At 55.8% G+C, this 14,319-nt stretch overlaps 2 protein-coding genes across 3 annotated transcripts; one reads left to right on the forward strand and one right to left on the reverse strand.

Moving 5' to 3' along the window:
• Window positions 1–339: 339 nt before the first annotated feature.
• CCDC86 (coiled-coil domain containing 86) lies at window positions 340–9,442 on the forward strand. Its single transcript, XM_003909754.5, has 4 exons — window positions 340–1,254; window positions 6,282–6,411; window positions 8,301–8,375; window positions 8,566–9,442. Exons 1-4 carry the CDS (start codon window positions 497–499, stop codon window positions 8,683–8,685), a joined length of 1,083 nt encoding a protein of 360 aa, XP_003909803.1. The 5' UTR covers window positions 340–496; the 3' UTR covers window positions 8,686–9,442.
• PTGDR2 (prostaglandin D2 receptor 2) lies at window positions 9,294–14,319 on the reverse strand. Of its 2 annotated transcripts, none has more exons than XM_003909753.5 (2): window positions 14,223–14,319; window positions 9,294–12,092 (listed from the first exon to the last, which is right to left on the reverse strand). In XM_003909753.5, the coding sequence occupies exon 2, from the start codon at window positions 12,081–12,083 to the stop codon at window positions 10,893–10,895; it is 1,191 nt and encodes a 396-aa protein (XP_003909802.3). In that variant the 5' UTR covers window positions 12,084–12,092; window positions 14,223–14,319; the 3' UTR covers window positions 9,294–10,892. The 2 variants fall into 2 exon arrangements, with proteins under 2 accessions (XP_003909802.3, XP_031509487.1); XM_031653627.1 differs by having other exon boundaries at window positions 14,146–14,316.

Raw genomic sequence — 14,319 nt, forward strand, 5'->3', positions numbered from 1 at the left:
CGACAGGGTCATTTGGGATGCACGAAGCTAGTGCAAAATGACCCATATTACAAATGAGAAAACAGGCCCAAGGAGGGCAGGACCCTGCCCAACTGCACCGGAGTTGGCCGCAAAACTTCCATCGGGCCTTGCCTAAGGCTCCTCGGACCTTTTTTCAACTCTGTTCTCTCCCTGAAATGGGTCCTCCCACTTTCCCTTTCCTACTTGCTCGCTCTTCTTTCCCCAGGAAACTTTGCAAGAAAGGCAAAAGCGAATCCTAGAAAAAAGACTGGCTCATCAATCACTTAGCGAAGCCCGCGCGAATTGCGCATGCGCATGCTGAGCCCCACCCCATCCCACTCCCAGTCCCGCCTCTGCATCCCTCACCAACACGGCCGCCTCAGCAACAGTCCCTCCTGCGCGTCACGGACGTGGCGACTCATGACGTCATAGGAAGGCGCCGGTTGTCGGCGGGGTCTGCACGTGTGCAGGGGTGTGGAAACTTACCCGCTGAGGCATGGATACACCGCTAAGGCGCAGCCGACGGCTGGGAGGCCTAAGGCCCGAATCCCCCGAGAGCCTCACCTCAGTTTCGCGGGTGAGACGGGCCCTTGTGGAGTTGCAGTCGAACCCAGAAGAAACGAGGGAGCCTGGGTCTCCTCCTAGTGTGCAGCAAGCTGGCCTGGGGTCCCCGGAAAGACCGCCGGAGACAAGCCCAGGATCACCCCGTCTGCAACAGGGTGCAGGCTTGGAGTCCCCCCAAGTGCAGCCAGAGCCAGGCCCAGGGTCCCCCCAGCGTCAGCAAGACCTACACCTGGAGTCGCCTCAAAGACAGCCGGAGTCCCGTCCTGAATCCCCACGATGTCAGCCGAAGTCAAGTGAGGAGGCATCAAAGTGTTCTCAGGACCAGGGAGTACTGGCCTCGGAGTTGGCCCAGAGTAAGGAGGAGCTGACCCCGGGGGCCCCCCAGCATCAGCTACCGCCGGGCCCAGGATCACCAGAGCCTTACCCCGGTCAGCAAGCTCCCGGTCCGGAGCCCTCTCAGCCACTACTGGAGCTGACACCCAAGGCACCTGGCTCCCCGCGGGGTCAGCATGAGCCGAGCAAGCCACCTCCAGCTGGGGAGACAGTGACAGGCGGCCTCGGGGCAAAGAAGCGAAAAGGTTCTTCATCCCAGGCCCCAGCGTCCAAGAAGTTGAACAAAGAGGAGCTTCCTGTAATCCCGAAGGGGAAGCCCAAATCGGGGCGAGTTTGGAAGGACCGCTCCAAGAAAAGGTGAAGTAGGGGACAGCTTGGACAGGGGTGGCGTTCTCTATGGTGTTGGGACCCCGCCTTTGCCCTGCTGCAGCCTGGAGAATAGCCCCAGGGTTAGAGAGAGCTCACGTTAGTGAGGGTGTCAGCAAACAGGTAATTACAATCAGGATGTGGTAAAATGACCTGGGATCCCGGAGGGGTGGGGCCAGGCCCTCAAAGATCAATTTCTCTGATGCCTTTCCTCTTCGGGGTCCCTATGGGCCTCTCCTGTAGCACCTCAGTTGTGTATTCGTTCAACAGACATTTACCGTTGTCTGCCCTCTCTAGTGAGTGAGGCAGAAGTAAGTAAACCAGCCATTTCTTGATCAAAGCAGTGAAGTCTTCATCCAATATAGTCTGTTACAGTTATTTGCCTTTAAGATGAAAAGTATTACTGAGCACTGATTATATACAGCCTTTCAAACATGGAACAGCACGTATCATCACACTTAATCTGCACATCAGCTCTGTGAAGCAGGTGGTGGTATTCCTGTTTTTTGTGTGAGGAAACCGAGGCTAAATGAGTGGCAGGCACAGGATCTGAGCACAGATCTGATTCCGAAGGCTGTGTGCAAAACTCCTTTACCCAATCCCTGTAGATCCACCTTGAATTGGATTGCAACCTTCTTAAGGGGCAGGCACGAGATCTTTCTTGTCTTTCTGGGCCAAGAGCATAGTAAATGCTCAATGAATGCTTATTTAAGGAAGGCACGAAGTGGCTCGTCTGAAGAAGGAAGAGTTTAGGCCGCCGTGAAGGAGAGGTGTGGGGTTCAGTTCCAATTCAAGCTAGTGGGAGCCAGGGGAGAGTCCGGGATGCATGCCTGTGAGGGGCCATGAGGAAGGGGGGTGTTTTTAGGGAAGAAGCTGACTCTGTGCCAGGCTTCGTGCTAGGCCCTTTTCTTGTACCCTTAAAACCCTAGGCTGTGGGTATTATCCCCCCACCCCTGATTCAACAGAAGAAACTGAGGCTTACAGAGTCATTTATTGCAAGTCTCCCAGGAGAGAGACTTTGAAGCTAGAGTGACTGTAGCTGTTGGAGAAGTGGATGATGGCACTACCCCTCTGCCCTGTCCCAGCGGGTCACAGGAGAACGGCCGGGCCATTGATGGCCATGTGGAACTGGAGGAGGCTGGTCCAGGTGGGAAGAGGGTGATGAGCAAGTTGAGCGAGTGAAGCTTGGGTCCTGGTACTCATGCTGCAGGTGAGATGGGCTTGCTGAGCTCAAGGGGGCCCATGCACAGGTGAGGAGAAGGGAGGGGCCCGCACAAGACACAGAATCAGCAGCTGGAGCAGAGTAGGAGGCCACAGATCACTTGACCAAGAAGTCTGGAGAGAGGGTTTGTGGTCTCAGCTCCCTGCCCAACTGCAGACCCTTCCTGACTCGCTGTTGCTCACTCAGAGCACGCACTCCAGCCTCCTTAATGAGGCCGGCAGGCCCACCCTCCTCTCCCCTCCATCACTAGAGCTTCCACACCGACGTCCCCTCCATGTTTCCCCCGTGTGTGACGCTGCCTCCTTCCTCAGCACCTTCACACGTGCTGTTCCCACTGTTTGAAAGGCTCTTCCCTTGGCCATTCCCCCACTCATGTTTCAGGGCTCAGCTCAAATGTCACCTTCTCTGAAAAGCCTCTCTGGCTTAGCCAGCGAGGGTTAAGTCCCCGTGCTTTATGTTCTCATCGTGTGCTGTCCTTCTCTTTTGTAACACCTCTGTTTGCACAAATGCTTATTTATTTCCGTGATTCTTATTGACTGCCTGTTATCCTTTAAACCAGAGGCTCCATGAGAGTGTGAGAGTGGGGACTTACCTCTCATGACTAGATCCCCCAGAGCCCAACGCCGGGCAGGCACTAAGCTGAACAAGTGGATGAATGAGGACAGAAGGTAGTTCGTTCATTCATCAACCAGTTGCTCAGATCTGGGGTAAACATGGCTGTGAACAAAAAGCCTCTGCTCTCCTGAAGCAAACGTTGTAATTGTGGGAAACAGATCAAGAATAAGTACACACATGATATGTCTGGAATAAAGACTTTCAAGAAAAATAAACCAGGATACGGACCAGAGAATAACAGGGAGGGCTGGGTATTGTCACAGTGGTCAGAGATGGCCTCGCAGATGAAGAGGCCTGAGCAGAGGAAGCCAGGCAGAGATCTGGGGAAACAGTATCCAGGCAAGAGGAAAGGGAAGTTCAGAGGCATTGGGGCGGGAGCAAGCTCCCCGTTTGAGAAGTATTCAGAGGTCTTGCTGCTGGAATGAGGGGGAGAAGGGGAAACAGTAGGAGATGAGGTCAGAGAGACAGCAGGGCCTGGTGACCCCTGCAGGGACTCCAGATTTCCTGAGTGAGCTTGGGAGCCATGGAAGGGTGTCAAGCAAAGGAATGAAATGACCTGACTTGTGAGATCAGCCTGGCTACTGGACACAGACATAGGCCGGCAGGGGTGAAGGCAGGGAAACCCACAAGGAGACTGTTGCAAGAGAACTAAAACAGCTTCAGAAGCTGCAGGCAGGTCTGTGGAGAGGGGCCCCGCAGGGCCACTAAATGGATGTTTAGGATCTTTGAGGGAGCAGCTTCAGTGGGTGGTGAGTGAACCGGGAGATGGATGGGAAGCAGCTCCTGCTGCAGGGAGGAAGACAGCCACAGCTGGGAAAGCGTGTGTGCTGAGGGAGACCTGGCTGCAGCCCTGCCTTCGTGCTCATGCCAAACGCCATCTTCTCCGTAGTGCCCCTCGGGCAAGCTGTCTGACTTCTCTGAGGAGTAGCGTTTATGGAGCACCTATTATGTGTGTGTGTGTGGATTAAACCTCCTACCACCCTTTGGGTTAGGAATGATTCTCATCTCCACTGGAGAGGATGCTGAGACTCAGACTACCTTGCTCAAGGTCACCCAGGTGGTAAGTGGTTGGACTTGGAACCCAGGCCTGAGTTCCTTCAATACACAGGTAGAACCGATGGTCTGGAACTGCCCTGCCTCAGTACCTTAGCTGCCAGCCACATGTGGCTATGTAAATTTAAATTAATTAAAATTAAATAAAATGTAAGATTCAGTTTCTCTATCAACACCAACCACATTTCTAGCGCTCAGCAGCCACCCATGACTAGTGGCTACCTTATTAGACGGTGTCAATGTGGAATGTTTGCACCATCACAGAAAGTTGTTTGACAGCCCTGCTGTACAGAGATGCAGCGCTGTGTCCTGTGGTTCTGTGTGTCTCTAGGCTCCCACCACCTTGTCCCTTCAGGGTTCTTGTACCCCAGCTTGGGAAGCCCAGCTTTACAGTTATGGGGGAGGTCCATGTGGCACCCCATTCTTAGTGCTTAGGAGGCCAGGCCTTCAGTGGCAGGGCCCTGGGAAGGGGAGAAGGAAATCAGGGAGCTGGTGGCAGGACTTTGAGAAGGGGAGAAGGAAATCAGGGAGCTGGGGCCAGAAGTCGGCAGGGCCGAGGGACACCAAAATGGGCCTTGAATCTAAAAGAGAAAGGCCTAACTTCAGTATGCGGAGGCCACCAGACACTTCTTTGCATTTTGTTTTTACTTTTTTTGAATGGAAATTTTCAAGCATACAAAGAGACAGCAAAGCTCTCAAGTCCCCATTATCAGCATCAACACAGTTCAGCATTTTACTAGTCTAGTTTCATCTTTGATCCTTGGGTTTTTTTTTTTTTTTTTTTTGAGACAGCGTTTCACTCTTGTTGCCCAGGCTGGAGTGCAATGGTGGATCTTGGCTCACCGCAACCTCCGCCTCCCGGGTTCAAGCGATTCTCCTACCTCAGCCTCCTGAGTAGCTGGGATTACAGGCACCTGCCACTGTGCCCAGCTAATTTTGTACTTTTAGTAGAGACAAGGTTTCTCCATGTTAGTCAAACTGGTCTCGAACTCCCGACCTTAGGTGATCCTCCCGCCTCAGCCTCCCAAAGTGCTGGTATTACAGGCGTGAGCCATCGCGCCCGGCCAATCCTTGGCATTTTTTTTTCCCTGAAATATTTTAAAGTACATCCTAGATATATCATCCCATTCATAAATCCTTATAGTATGCATTCTTATGGAGATGAGCTCAGTTCTCCTGTAACTCTAAAATCATCGTCGTTCTTTTCAGATTTCCCTGAGAGCCCTGATGCACACTCCGTCTCCAACTGGGGGAAGAGATTCTTGTTTTCCTTTTTCTTTTTTCTTTTTTTATTTTTGAGACAGAGTCTTGCTCTGTCACCCAGGCTGGAGTGCAGTGGCGCGCGCTCTGCTCACTGCAAGCTCCACCTCCCAGGCTCAAGCAATTGTTGTGCCTCAGCCTCCCAAGTAGCTGGGATTATAGGTGTACACCATCACATCCAGCTAATTTTTGTATCTTTAGTAGAAACTTTAGTAGGTTTTAGTAGGCTTGGTAGGTTTTGCCATGTTGGCCAGGCTGGTCTCCAACTCCTGGACTCATGTGATCTGCCCACCTTGGCCTCCCAAAGTGCTGGGATTACAAGCATGAGCCACCGCATCCAGTCTTGGCGGGGAAGATTCTGAATCATTACCCAGAACTCTAACCACTCACACTGCTCTGAAATGGAATGGGCCGCCTCCATAGGGGGTGAGCGCCCCACCTCCAGAGGCATTCACATCCGGGCCAAATGCGCTTGGCGGAAGCAGCAGAACTTTACAGCAGGGGGTGCGTAGCCTGGACTCTGCAGTCGCTGACAGGGTTCGAGTCCTGACTGCCACTTAGGAACAAGGTATCTTTAGTCAGCTATTTAACCTTTCCGCACCTTGGCCTGCTCTTCCGTAAGTGGAGAAGATAGGAGTACCCACGTCAGAGGCATGTAGCCAAGGCTTGAGAAATGGCAGCCAGCACAATCCGGGTTCCCTCCCACCCCGAGTTTCTGCAGACCTGGAGGGCCGCCTGTCGGGCCATCAAGGAGGTGGTTCTGCCTGGCCTCTGGGGAAGAAGGTCCAGAGCCTACGGCTGAGATGAGACAGGGCATGGGTGGCGCTCGCCCCACAGACCCTGTACGCACCCACTCTCCCCCTTTCAGATTCTCCCAGATGCTTCAGGACAAGCCCCTGCGCACATCGTGGCAGCGGAAGATGAAGGAACGGCAGGAGAGGAAGCTGGCCAAGGACTTTGCCCGTCACCTGGAGGAGGAGAAGGAGAGGCGCCGCCAGGTGAGGGGCCAGCCAGGCTGAGCTGGTGTCTGCTGGTACAACCTGAGGCGGGAGCTTCCACGGGTGCCTGGGGGAGGCCGGCTTGGTTAAGAAACGTTCTTGAATCTGAAGGCCCCAGGGAGGAAGGGCACCTGGCCCGAAGCAGAAGTGCAGTCTGGGACCACAGGGCAGGGAGGCCCAGGGCACCATCCAGTTTAGCCTGGGCTGCTGCAAGAGCCTCAGGGACAGGGATGGAGCGGGAGGACCAGCAGCAGGCCATGGGGAGAGGCCCAGGAGGAAGCCCTGGGGGGTAGGGCCATCAGTGAGATGGGGTCGAGGGCCCTTTGCTGGAACCTACTCAGTTGGGAAGGGCTTGCAGATTGGAAATCCATGTCCCCGGTATGGCTGCTGTCATTCTCCAAGCAGCAGCCCCCACACCTTTCCTCCACTTCTGTCCCCTGTCACCCATCCCGGAGCCAGGAAGCCCCTGTAAAGGGTCACAGCCTCACCCACATCTCCCAGGAACTTTTCAGCGGGGGGCGGGGGTGGGGGATGGGGGGCGGGGGTGGGGATGGGGGGAAGAGGCCATGCTTAGCAGGCAGCATGCAGAGAAAGCGGGGTGGCATTGGTCAGCACCTGCCCCCCAGGGCAGAGACATCAGTGGGAGGTTCTTCCTCCACTCCTCTAATGACCCCAGGGGTGTAGGAGGAGTGCTGAACGGGATTCAGACAACTCATCCCTAGCCCGTGGTCCCAGCCTGGCCATTGAGGAAAGCGGTGGGCCAGTCACTCAGTCTCTGTCCCCTGCTTTAAGTCACCCCAGCTCAGCTTACAGCTGACATCCGAGGAACGGTGTGTCTGCCACTGTATGCTGAGGCCTTATCTCTTTTCCTGTGTGGCCCTGGCTCCCTCTTGGGCAAGACAGAGCTGCCGTCTCACTTCTTACGGTCCTCTGCAAAGGTACTCCTGCCCAGCCCAGGCCTGCCTTGACCACAAGAGGCCACGGCTCACTTCTCCTTCCTCCCCCAGGGCCTAGGCCACCCCTGCTACCCCAAGTCACCAAAGCCAGCAGAGACCCCTAACCATGCAGCAGCCTTGGAGCCGACGTCCCCACCCTGGCCTTGCCGAGGGACACAGTCAGCATGGCCAGAGAGCACTGGGCTTCCCTTCCCAAGACAGACTCCATCAAGAGTCTCAGTGTGCCCAAGGAGCTAGGGGCTGCTCCAAGCCCTGCACGTGCATTCCCTCAATGATTTCTCAAAACTATCTTACAAGGTAGATACTGTGGTCACTGTCACTTTAAAGATGGAGAAGCTGAGGCACAGACTTTGCTAAGGTCATCTGTTTGGGAAATAACAGGATCAAGATTCAAACCCAGCCCAGATAGCTCCAGAGCCTTTTCTGTGCAGTGCAGCCCCTCCCCAGCCCCACACCTGCGAAAATCTCAGGGACCCAGCCCTCACCCCTAACCTGGCATTCTGCAGCAGCGGGACTGCAGGGGAAGAGGGGGAGACCGTCTAAGAGGGTGGGAATGGGGGAAGGGCCAGCACCCCTTTCTCCCTTGGCAGTTGATGAGAGTGGCCCAAGGGACCACTGTCTGCATGTGCGTGAATCTCTAGGTGGGCACCCCCCATGTCTCAGCTGCTGTTCTTAGTTGCCTGTCCCGTACCCACCTCCCAACGTGCTGTCAGGAGCTTCCACCACAGTGGGCCCCTGGCACTGGCCCCTGGCACTAGACCGTGGCACAGGATTGCTCCCGCTGGCCCTCCACCCACACATCACCAACCTGGAGCCTGGTTTAGAGGGCCTTTCCCCTTGTGGGAATTCTGCCGGCTCGCACTCTTCTGGGGTCTGGGAGACCAGGGCCGCCTCCGCTCCCCAACTCAAATCCCCTTCTCCTGCATGTTCCAGGAGAAGAAACAGCGCCGGGCTGAGAACCTGAAACGCCGCCTGGAGAATGAGCGGAAGGCAGAAGTCGTCCAAGTGGTGAGTGTCTCGTTTTCCCCCCTTGCCTTTCTGCCCCGCTTGGGGGTGCAAACCAGGGCCTCGACCCCTGCCTCATGTGCCCCCACTGTCATGCTGTGATCTCAGGCCCCTGTGGGGCAGCTTCCTCTCCCTTGGGAATTTGGACCAAGGCTGCAGCCACACTAATGCCCTCCCCTCATACCATCCCCAGATCCGAAACCCCGCCAAGCTCAAGCGGGCAAAGAAGAAGCAGCTGCGCTCCATTGAGAAGCGGGACACCCTGGCCCTGCTGCAGAAGCAGCCGCCCCAGCGGCCAGCAGCCAAGATCTGAGCTCAGGACAGCCCAAGGCCTTCCATGGCCAACAATCATGTCAGACACAGCACCTCAGGCCGCTGCTCAGAGGCCTCTGCTGGAGCCAGCACTCCAACCCCGTGGCTGCAGAACAGGGACCCCACCTCGACCGGGGCTCCTCGGCCTTTGAAGGCTTCCAGGCAGGTCTGTGTGGGACAGAAGCCCAGAGGGGACCTGGGACCTGGCAGAGATGGGGGGCAGGAAGAGATTCAGCCCCCATCCCTCCTTCCTCTCCTCCAAGTGCCTTCAAACCAAGAACAGCAATTCCTCTGGTTCCTCAGTGAGTTGGTGGCTGGCAGGTGACTCCCCCAGCGGTGTATGCCCTTTCTCAGCATGCTAGGTCCATCCCAGGCCTGGAGGCTGGCAGTTGGGAACCCAGCTTCCCCCCACACCTTCCCAAAAACTGCTCTGAGCACCTCCACACCCCACTGGCTCTGTCCCCAGCAAACTGAATCCGGCTCCTCTCCACTTTTCAACACTGAAAGATTAAAATGGGGAGGTTGCGGGGAGCAGAGTTTTTCCCCAGTACCTTCTTTTCCAAACCAGACTCTGCAGAAGCCCCAGAGAATCTGACTAACTCATGCCTGTCCAGTCTACAGCAAAAATGTTTATTGAGTGCCTATTGCATACAGGCACAATCCTAGGCACCAGCAAATACAGACAATAGACCAAAGTCCCTGCCCTCGAGGAGCTTTCATTCTAATGGAGAGGAAACATAATAAACAAACAAAATGCACCACGTGTCCAATGGGGGAAGTGCTATGAGTAAAGGGGGAAGGGATAGGAGGGAGCAGGGGTGAGGTGTCAATACAGGGTGTCAATACAGCTAGCTGGGCACCTCACTGTTCCCTTTGCTCAACGCCTGCTGTGGGCCAGGCCTTCAGTGACCCTGGCTTTGGTGGCAGAAAAAAATACAGGACCAAGATCTCAAGAGTTTATCTGCTTCTTCCACTGACGTTTCATCCACCAAGCAGAATTCACTGGCACCAGTTTTTCAGTCCCTGGGCCGCAGAGCTCAAACCCAGCAGTCTCTGACCCCAAGTCCATGGCAGATGGAGGAATGAGACGCGGTGCAGTGGAAGTGGTAGGTCAGAAATGCAAGTTACCCCTCCTACCCACAAATGGGAAATGGTAGCTGCCCAGCCCCATGCAGCCTGGAGGCGGGGGCTGCACAGATCTTGGGATTACCAGTGCCCAGAGGATACCCAGTGGTATCCCACAGAATACCAGGCCTGCAGGGAGGCTGATCAGCTCAGCTAAGAAATGACACGTGCTGTAGTCTCAGAGTTGCTGTGCCCATTCAAATTCTAAAGACCGAAGACTTAGTCATTTCCCCTGTTGGATTTGATTAGCCCCAGGTTTCCCGAGTGCTTGACCACGCCATCCCCTGCTGCTTCTGCCTTGGAAGCACTTTGGGCAGTGCTGGGTCACAGGGTAGCATCTTAAGTCCCTCCAGTAAGTCAGAGAATGTCCTCGCTCACCAGAGTCATTGAGCATGTGATGCCTAGGGTTACAGTGCAGACCCCTGTTGTCCTTAGTCCTGAAACTGGGCACGTCACTTAACCTCCCTGAGCCAGAATGTGCTCAGCTGTAAAGACTGGCTAATAGAAGCTGCTCCTTAAGATTGTGGGATAAAGCGTCTAGGGCAGTAAGCATTGGCTAAATAAAGAGGGCCGACTGGAACAGTGCTTCTCAAACCTTGCCTCTCTCTTCTCCAAAAATGCATAGCTGGTTTAACATAAGACTCCCTCTCCCATCATCTGGTAAAACTGAGCTCCAGGGAGACGCCTGTGTGCCCTTCCGACTCCACAGCCCTAGTGTGGGAAGTCTATTATGAGTTTCACTTTGTGTTACTCCAGGCCTCCTCTGTGAACCTGCCGCACTGGCTTCGCGGCCTGGGAGCTTGTTAAATGCAGACTCTCAGCACCGGGCCCGGCCTCCTGAATCAGCCTGCACTTAACAAGACCCCCGAGGTTTTTCACAGGCACATCAAAGTTTGAGAAGCACTGCTTTAACTCACTGTTTCTGAAAAAGATTCAGAGTCTCCCGGGGCGCTTTAAAATGCAGATGCCTGGGTCCCGCCCCCTCCAACTTTGATCACTGTGGCTGGAGTCCGGATATCAAGTTGAACCGCAGTGCCCTGGTGATGCTTTCACGTGTGAGCGCTGCCCTACCCGGGCCGGGTTCTAACTCGAGGTGCTGCTCAGCGCCGGGTTCAGAGGGCCCCTCTGCGGGGACGCTGCGCAGCCGCCCAGCAGCCAGCCGAGGAGGCGCGCGGGGCCCCGCCGTTCCTCGGGGCGGCTGCTGAGAGCTAAGGAGGAGGCCGAGCGGGCCGTGGAGGGGGTGCGGCGGCGGCGGCGGCTGCTTCCCGCGCCACCCAGCTCGCTGTCGTCCACCAGCACGCTCTCCAGCACCGTGCGCAGCGAGCGTCGCAGCTTGCGCAGCATGTCGGGGCAGGTGAGCACGTAGAGCACCGGGTTGGCCACGCTGTTGAAGAAGGCCAGGCTGGTGACGAAGGGCAGCCCGCGCCACACAAGCGGCCGCAACCCGCGGTTGGCGTGTGCCCGCGCCTCCAGCAGGCTGAACACGTGGTAGGGCCCCCAGCAGAGTGCGAAGGCCGCCACCACGGCCGCCACCAGGCGCACAAAGCGGCCGGGCCGCCGGCGTCCACGGTGCTGCAGTCGCAAGCTCACGGCCGCATGGCTCGAGGCGATGATCGCCAGCGGCACCAGGAAGGCCAGCAGGAACTTGCTGACTGCCAGGGCCGCCTGGCGGGAGTTGCACGTGGCGTCGCGGTCAGGCCCCGGGTTCAGGAGCAGCACGTTGTAGTAGCACATGATGCGCCCGTCCAGCCGTGAGATGGTGTCCCGGAACACGAAATAGGGCACCGTGTTGAGCACCGCTAGCACCCAGAGCACCAGGCAGACTTTGTGCGCTGCGGCCACGGTGCGGTGGTTCTGCGCCCACACCGGCCACACCACCTGCAGGCAGCGGTCCAGGCTGATGGCGCTGAGCAGGAAGCCGCTGGCAAACATGTTGAGAAAGAAGATGGAGGAATGCAGTTTGCAGAAGGTGGTGCCCAGCTCCCACGAGTGGCCCACGGCCAAGAAGTAGGTGAAGAAGGGCAGGGAAGCAGAGGCCAACAGGTCAGACAGTGCCAGGTGCAGCACCCAGGTGGTGACCACGGTCTGGCGCATGCGGCAGCCCACCACGAAGAGGATGACTCCGTTCTCTACCAGGCCCAGCAGCGAGGCCAGCCCGTGCAGCAGCACGGCCGCGTGGTCGATGTAGCGGATGCTGGTGTTGCTGTGGCTCGGGAGATGGCTCATCTCCTCTAGGATGGGGCAGAGCGGCTTCAGCGTGGCGTTGGCGGACATTGTGGGGTTCTGCAGTGGAGGGAAGGAGGTGCCTAGGTTGGCAGTGCAGAGGCCACGGGGGAACCAAGAGAGAGGCCTGGGGTGGGACCGTCCCCAGGAGATGCCAATGTGACCCATGAATATATTGGGCGGTGGGGGCGGGGGGAGTAACATCCCAGCATTGCTGTGCCTGGGCAAGTCATTTAACCTTCCTGAGCCTTTTTCTGAATCTGAAACTTGGATGTCAGTCATAACAGCACCTAGCTCATAGAGTTATTGGGAGCATTAAATGAGTTACTACATAAAAGCATTTAGAACATGGCCTGGCACACAGCAAGCGGTGTATCAGTGTCGTTGTGATGACTATGAAGCAAACGGTCTAGGATCACACAGAGAAATAGGAACAAGGTCAGGCCCACAGGACTTCTTTTTCCAATCCCCAGAGCACTGGCGGGTGAAGGAGTCCCCACAACTAGGGCAAGAGGGTCCTGCTGGCCTGGGGGATGGAGATGCTGCCCCTTCCCACCCACAGCACCCCTAGACCTTGCCTCTCTACAGATTCTCCGTGCAGCTCCCCGCACTCAGTGGTGGCTGGTTAGATGTGTTGACTGTGAACAGTGGAACCAGCCCCTCCTCTGATAGTTGGAGAGGAAATAAGATAAGAGCCAGGAGAGCTGGGTAGGAGGAACTCCCACATGGGGCTCTGCAGGCCCAATGGGGCCAAAAGATCTCTCCCCGCTCAGGAGTAGCCACAGCAGCTCTCTGTGCCCTGTTCATTCACTTACTCCCCCATGCACTCATCCAGAAATAGATGTGCATGCTCACATCCTCATTGAAAGCCTGAAGACCATCTGATGTGAGGCTGGTCAGGATCAGTGAGGGCTGAAGAAATTGCATGAGGCTCCATGCAGGAGGCAGGGGGCAAGTAGCCAGGGACAGGGACTCGGGTTGTCCTGGGCACCAGTGACACTCCAGGTACTATGGTAGGTCCTTCAATAGGTGCTGTCTTTCTGGCTCTAGAAGAATGGTGCTAGTACTCCATCCCATTTTACAGATGAGAAAACTGAGCCTCAAGTGGTTAAATAACTGGCCCAGAGCCACCCAGACAGCACAAACATGTGGAGGAGCAAGTTTCATGCTCAGCCTGTGCTCTCTCCTCTTCCCCTATTCCAAGGAAGAGAGGATGGAGGAGGAAGAAGGAAAGTGGGAGAGGGGAGCAATGGTCTTTAGTACTCATCTTTCTAGGGAAAACACTGTTGGCCAGGATGAGAAAACCCACTCCCTTCTAGAGACCACAGTCCTCTATAGGGTGGGGTCCTGGGTTATCAAACTAGAATTTTGCTGGCAGATGAGCCCCTTGGAGCTGGGAATCTGCAGGTAGATGGAAAAGGAGCCTGTGCTTCCTGAGAATGGGCACTTCCTAGGCTTTAGAATATGCAGAGCAGTTACTCTTGCAATGGACCTATGAGACCCCATTTTTCAGAAGAAGAAACTGATGAAGGTCAGAAAAGCACAGCAACTTGCCCCGCATTCCTCAGCTGCAGCGGTGGGGCTGGGACTTCACTCCCAGCAGACAGCCAAGTGCTACCCACTGCCCTGAAACATTCCCTGCAGACCAGCTGCTGCTTATCCAAATCCCATGGGGATGATCAGAGAGCACAGTCCTGCCATCCTTGGGAACCACCAGATCAGTCCTTCTGACTCAATAGAGACAGCCCCCGGCCTCCCAAGATTCTCAGGAGCCCAGCAGCTAAGGTCCAGCTTTGGCAGGTTAAAAAAAAAAAAAAAAAAAAGAGGCGGCCAGAGAGTGCAAGCTGTGGGAGTCCAAGACCTGGGTTTGAATCCCAGCTCCTCGGCTTCCTGGCTACGTGACCTTAGGCCAGTTACTTTAAACCTGCTGGTGTCATCTTCCCACCCAGACTGCTTGTGAATATTGACAGACAGTTGAGTGGTTTCCCCTGGTACCTGACATCTAGTTAATGCCTCAAAGAAGCTAGTCCTTCCCTCCTCTGAGCACCAAGTCCCCCTCCAATCTTTGGTAAACTCAGCCTTCTGCCAATCTGGCTGGTAACAGCCCTCTCACCTGGTAAAACTTTGCCTTCTCCTGTGGGTCCAGAGAGGGCGCTAGGCCGCTCAGGCCCTGGGCCACTGCCTCCTTACCTGGGCACAGAGGGAGCACAGGATTCCAGCCCCGGAGGCAGTCAGCTCCTGACAGCAGCTAGACAAGAGGCAGCAGGCAGACAGAGGTGGGAGACGG

This window comes from Papio anubis, chromosome 12 (assembly GCF_008728515.1).
Source record: "Papio anubis isolate 15944 chromosome 12, Panubis1.0, whole genome shotgun sequence".
Taxonomy (NCBI): domain Eukaryota; kingdom Metazoa; phylum Chordata; class Mammalia; order Primates; family Cercopithecidae; genus Papio; species Papio anubis.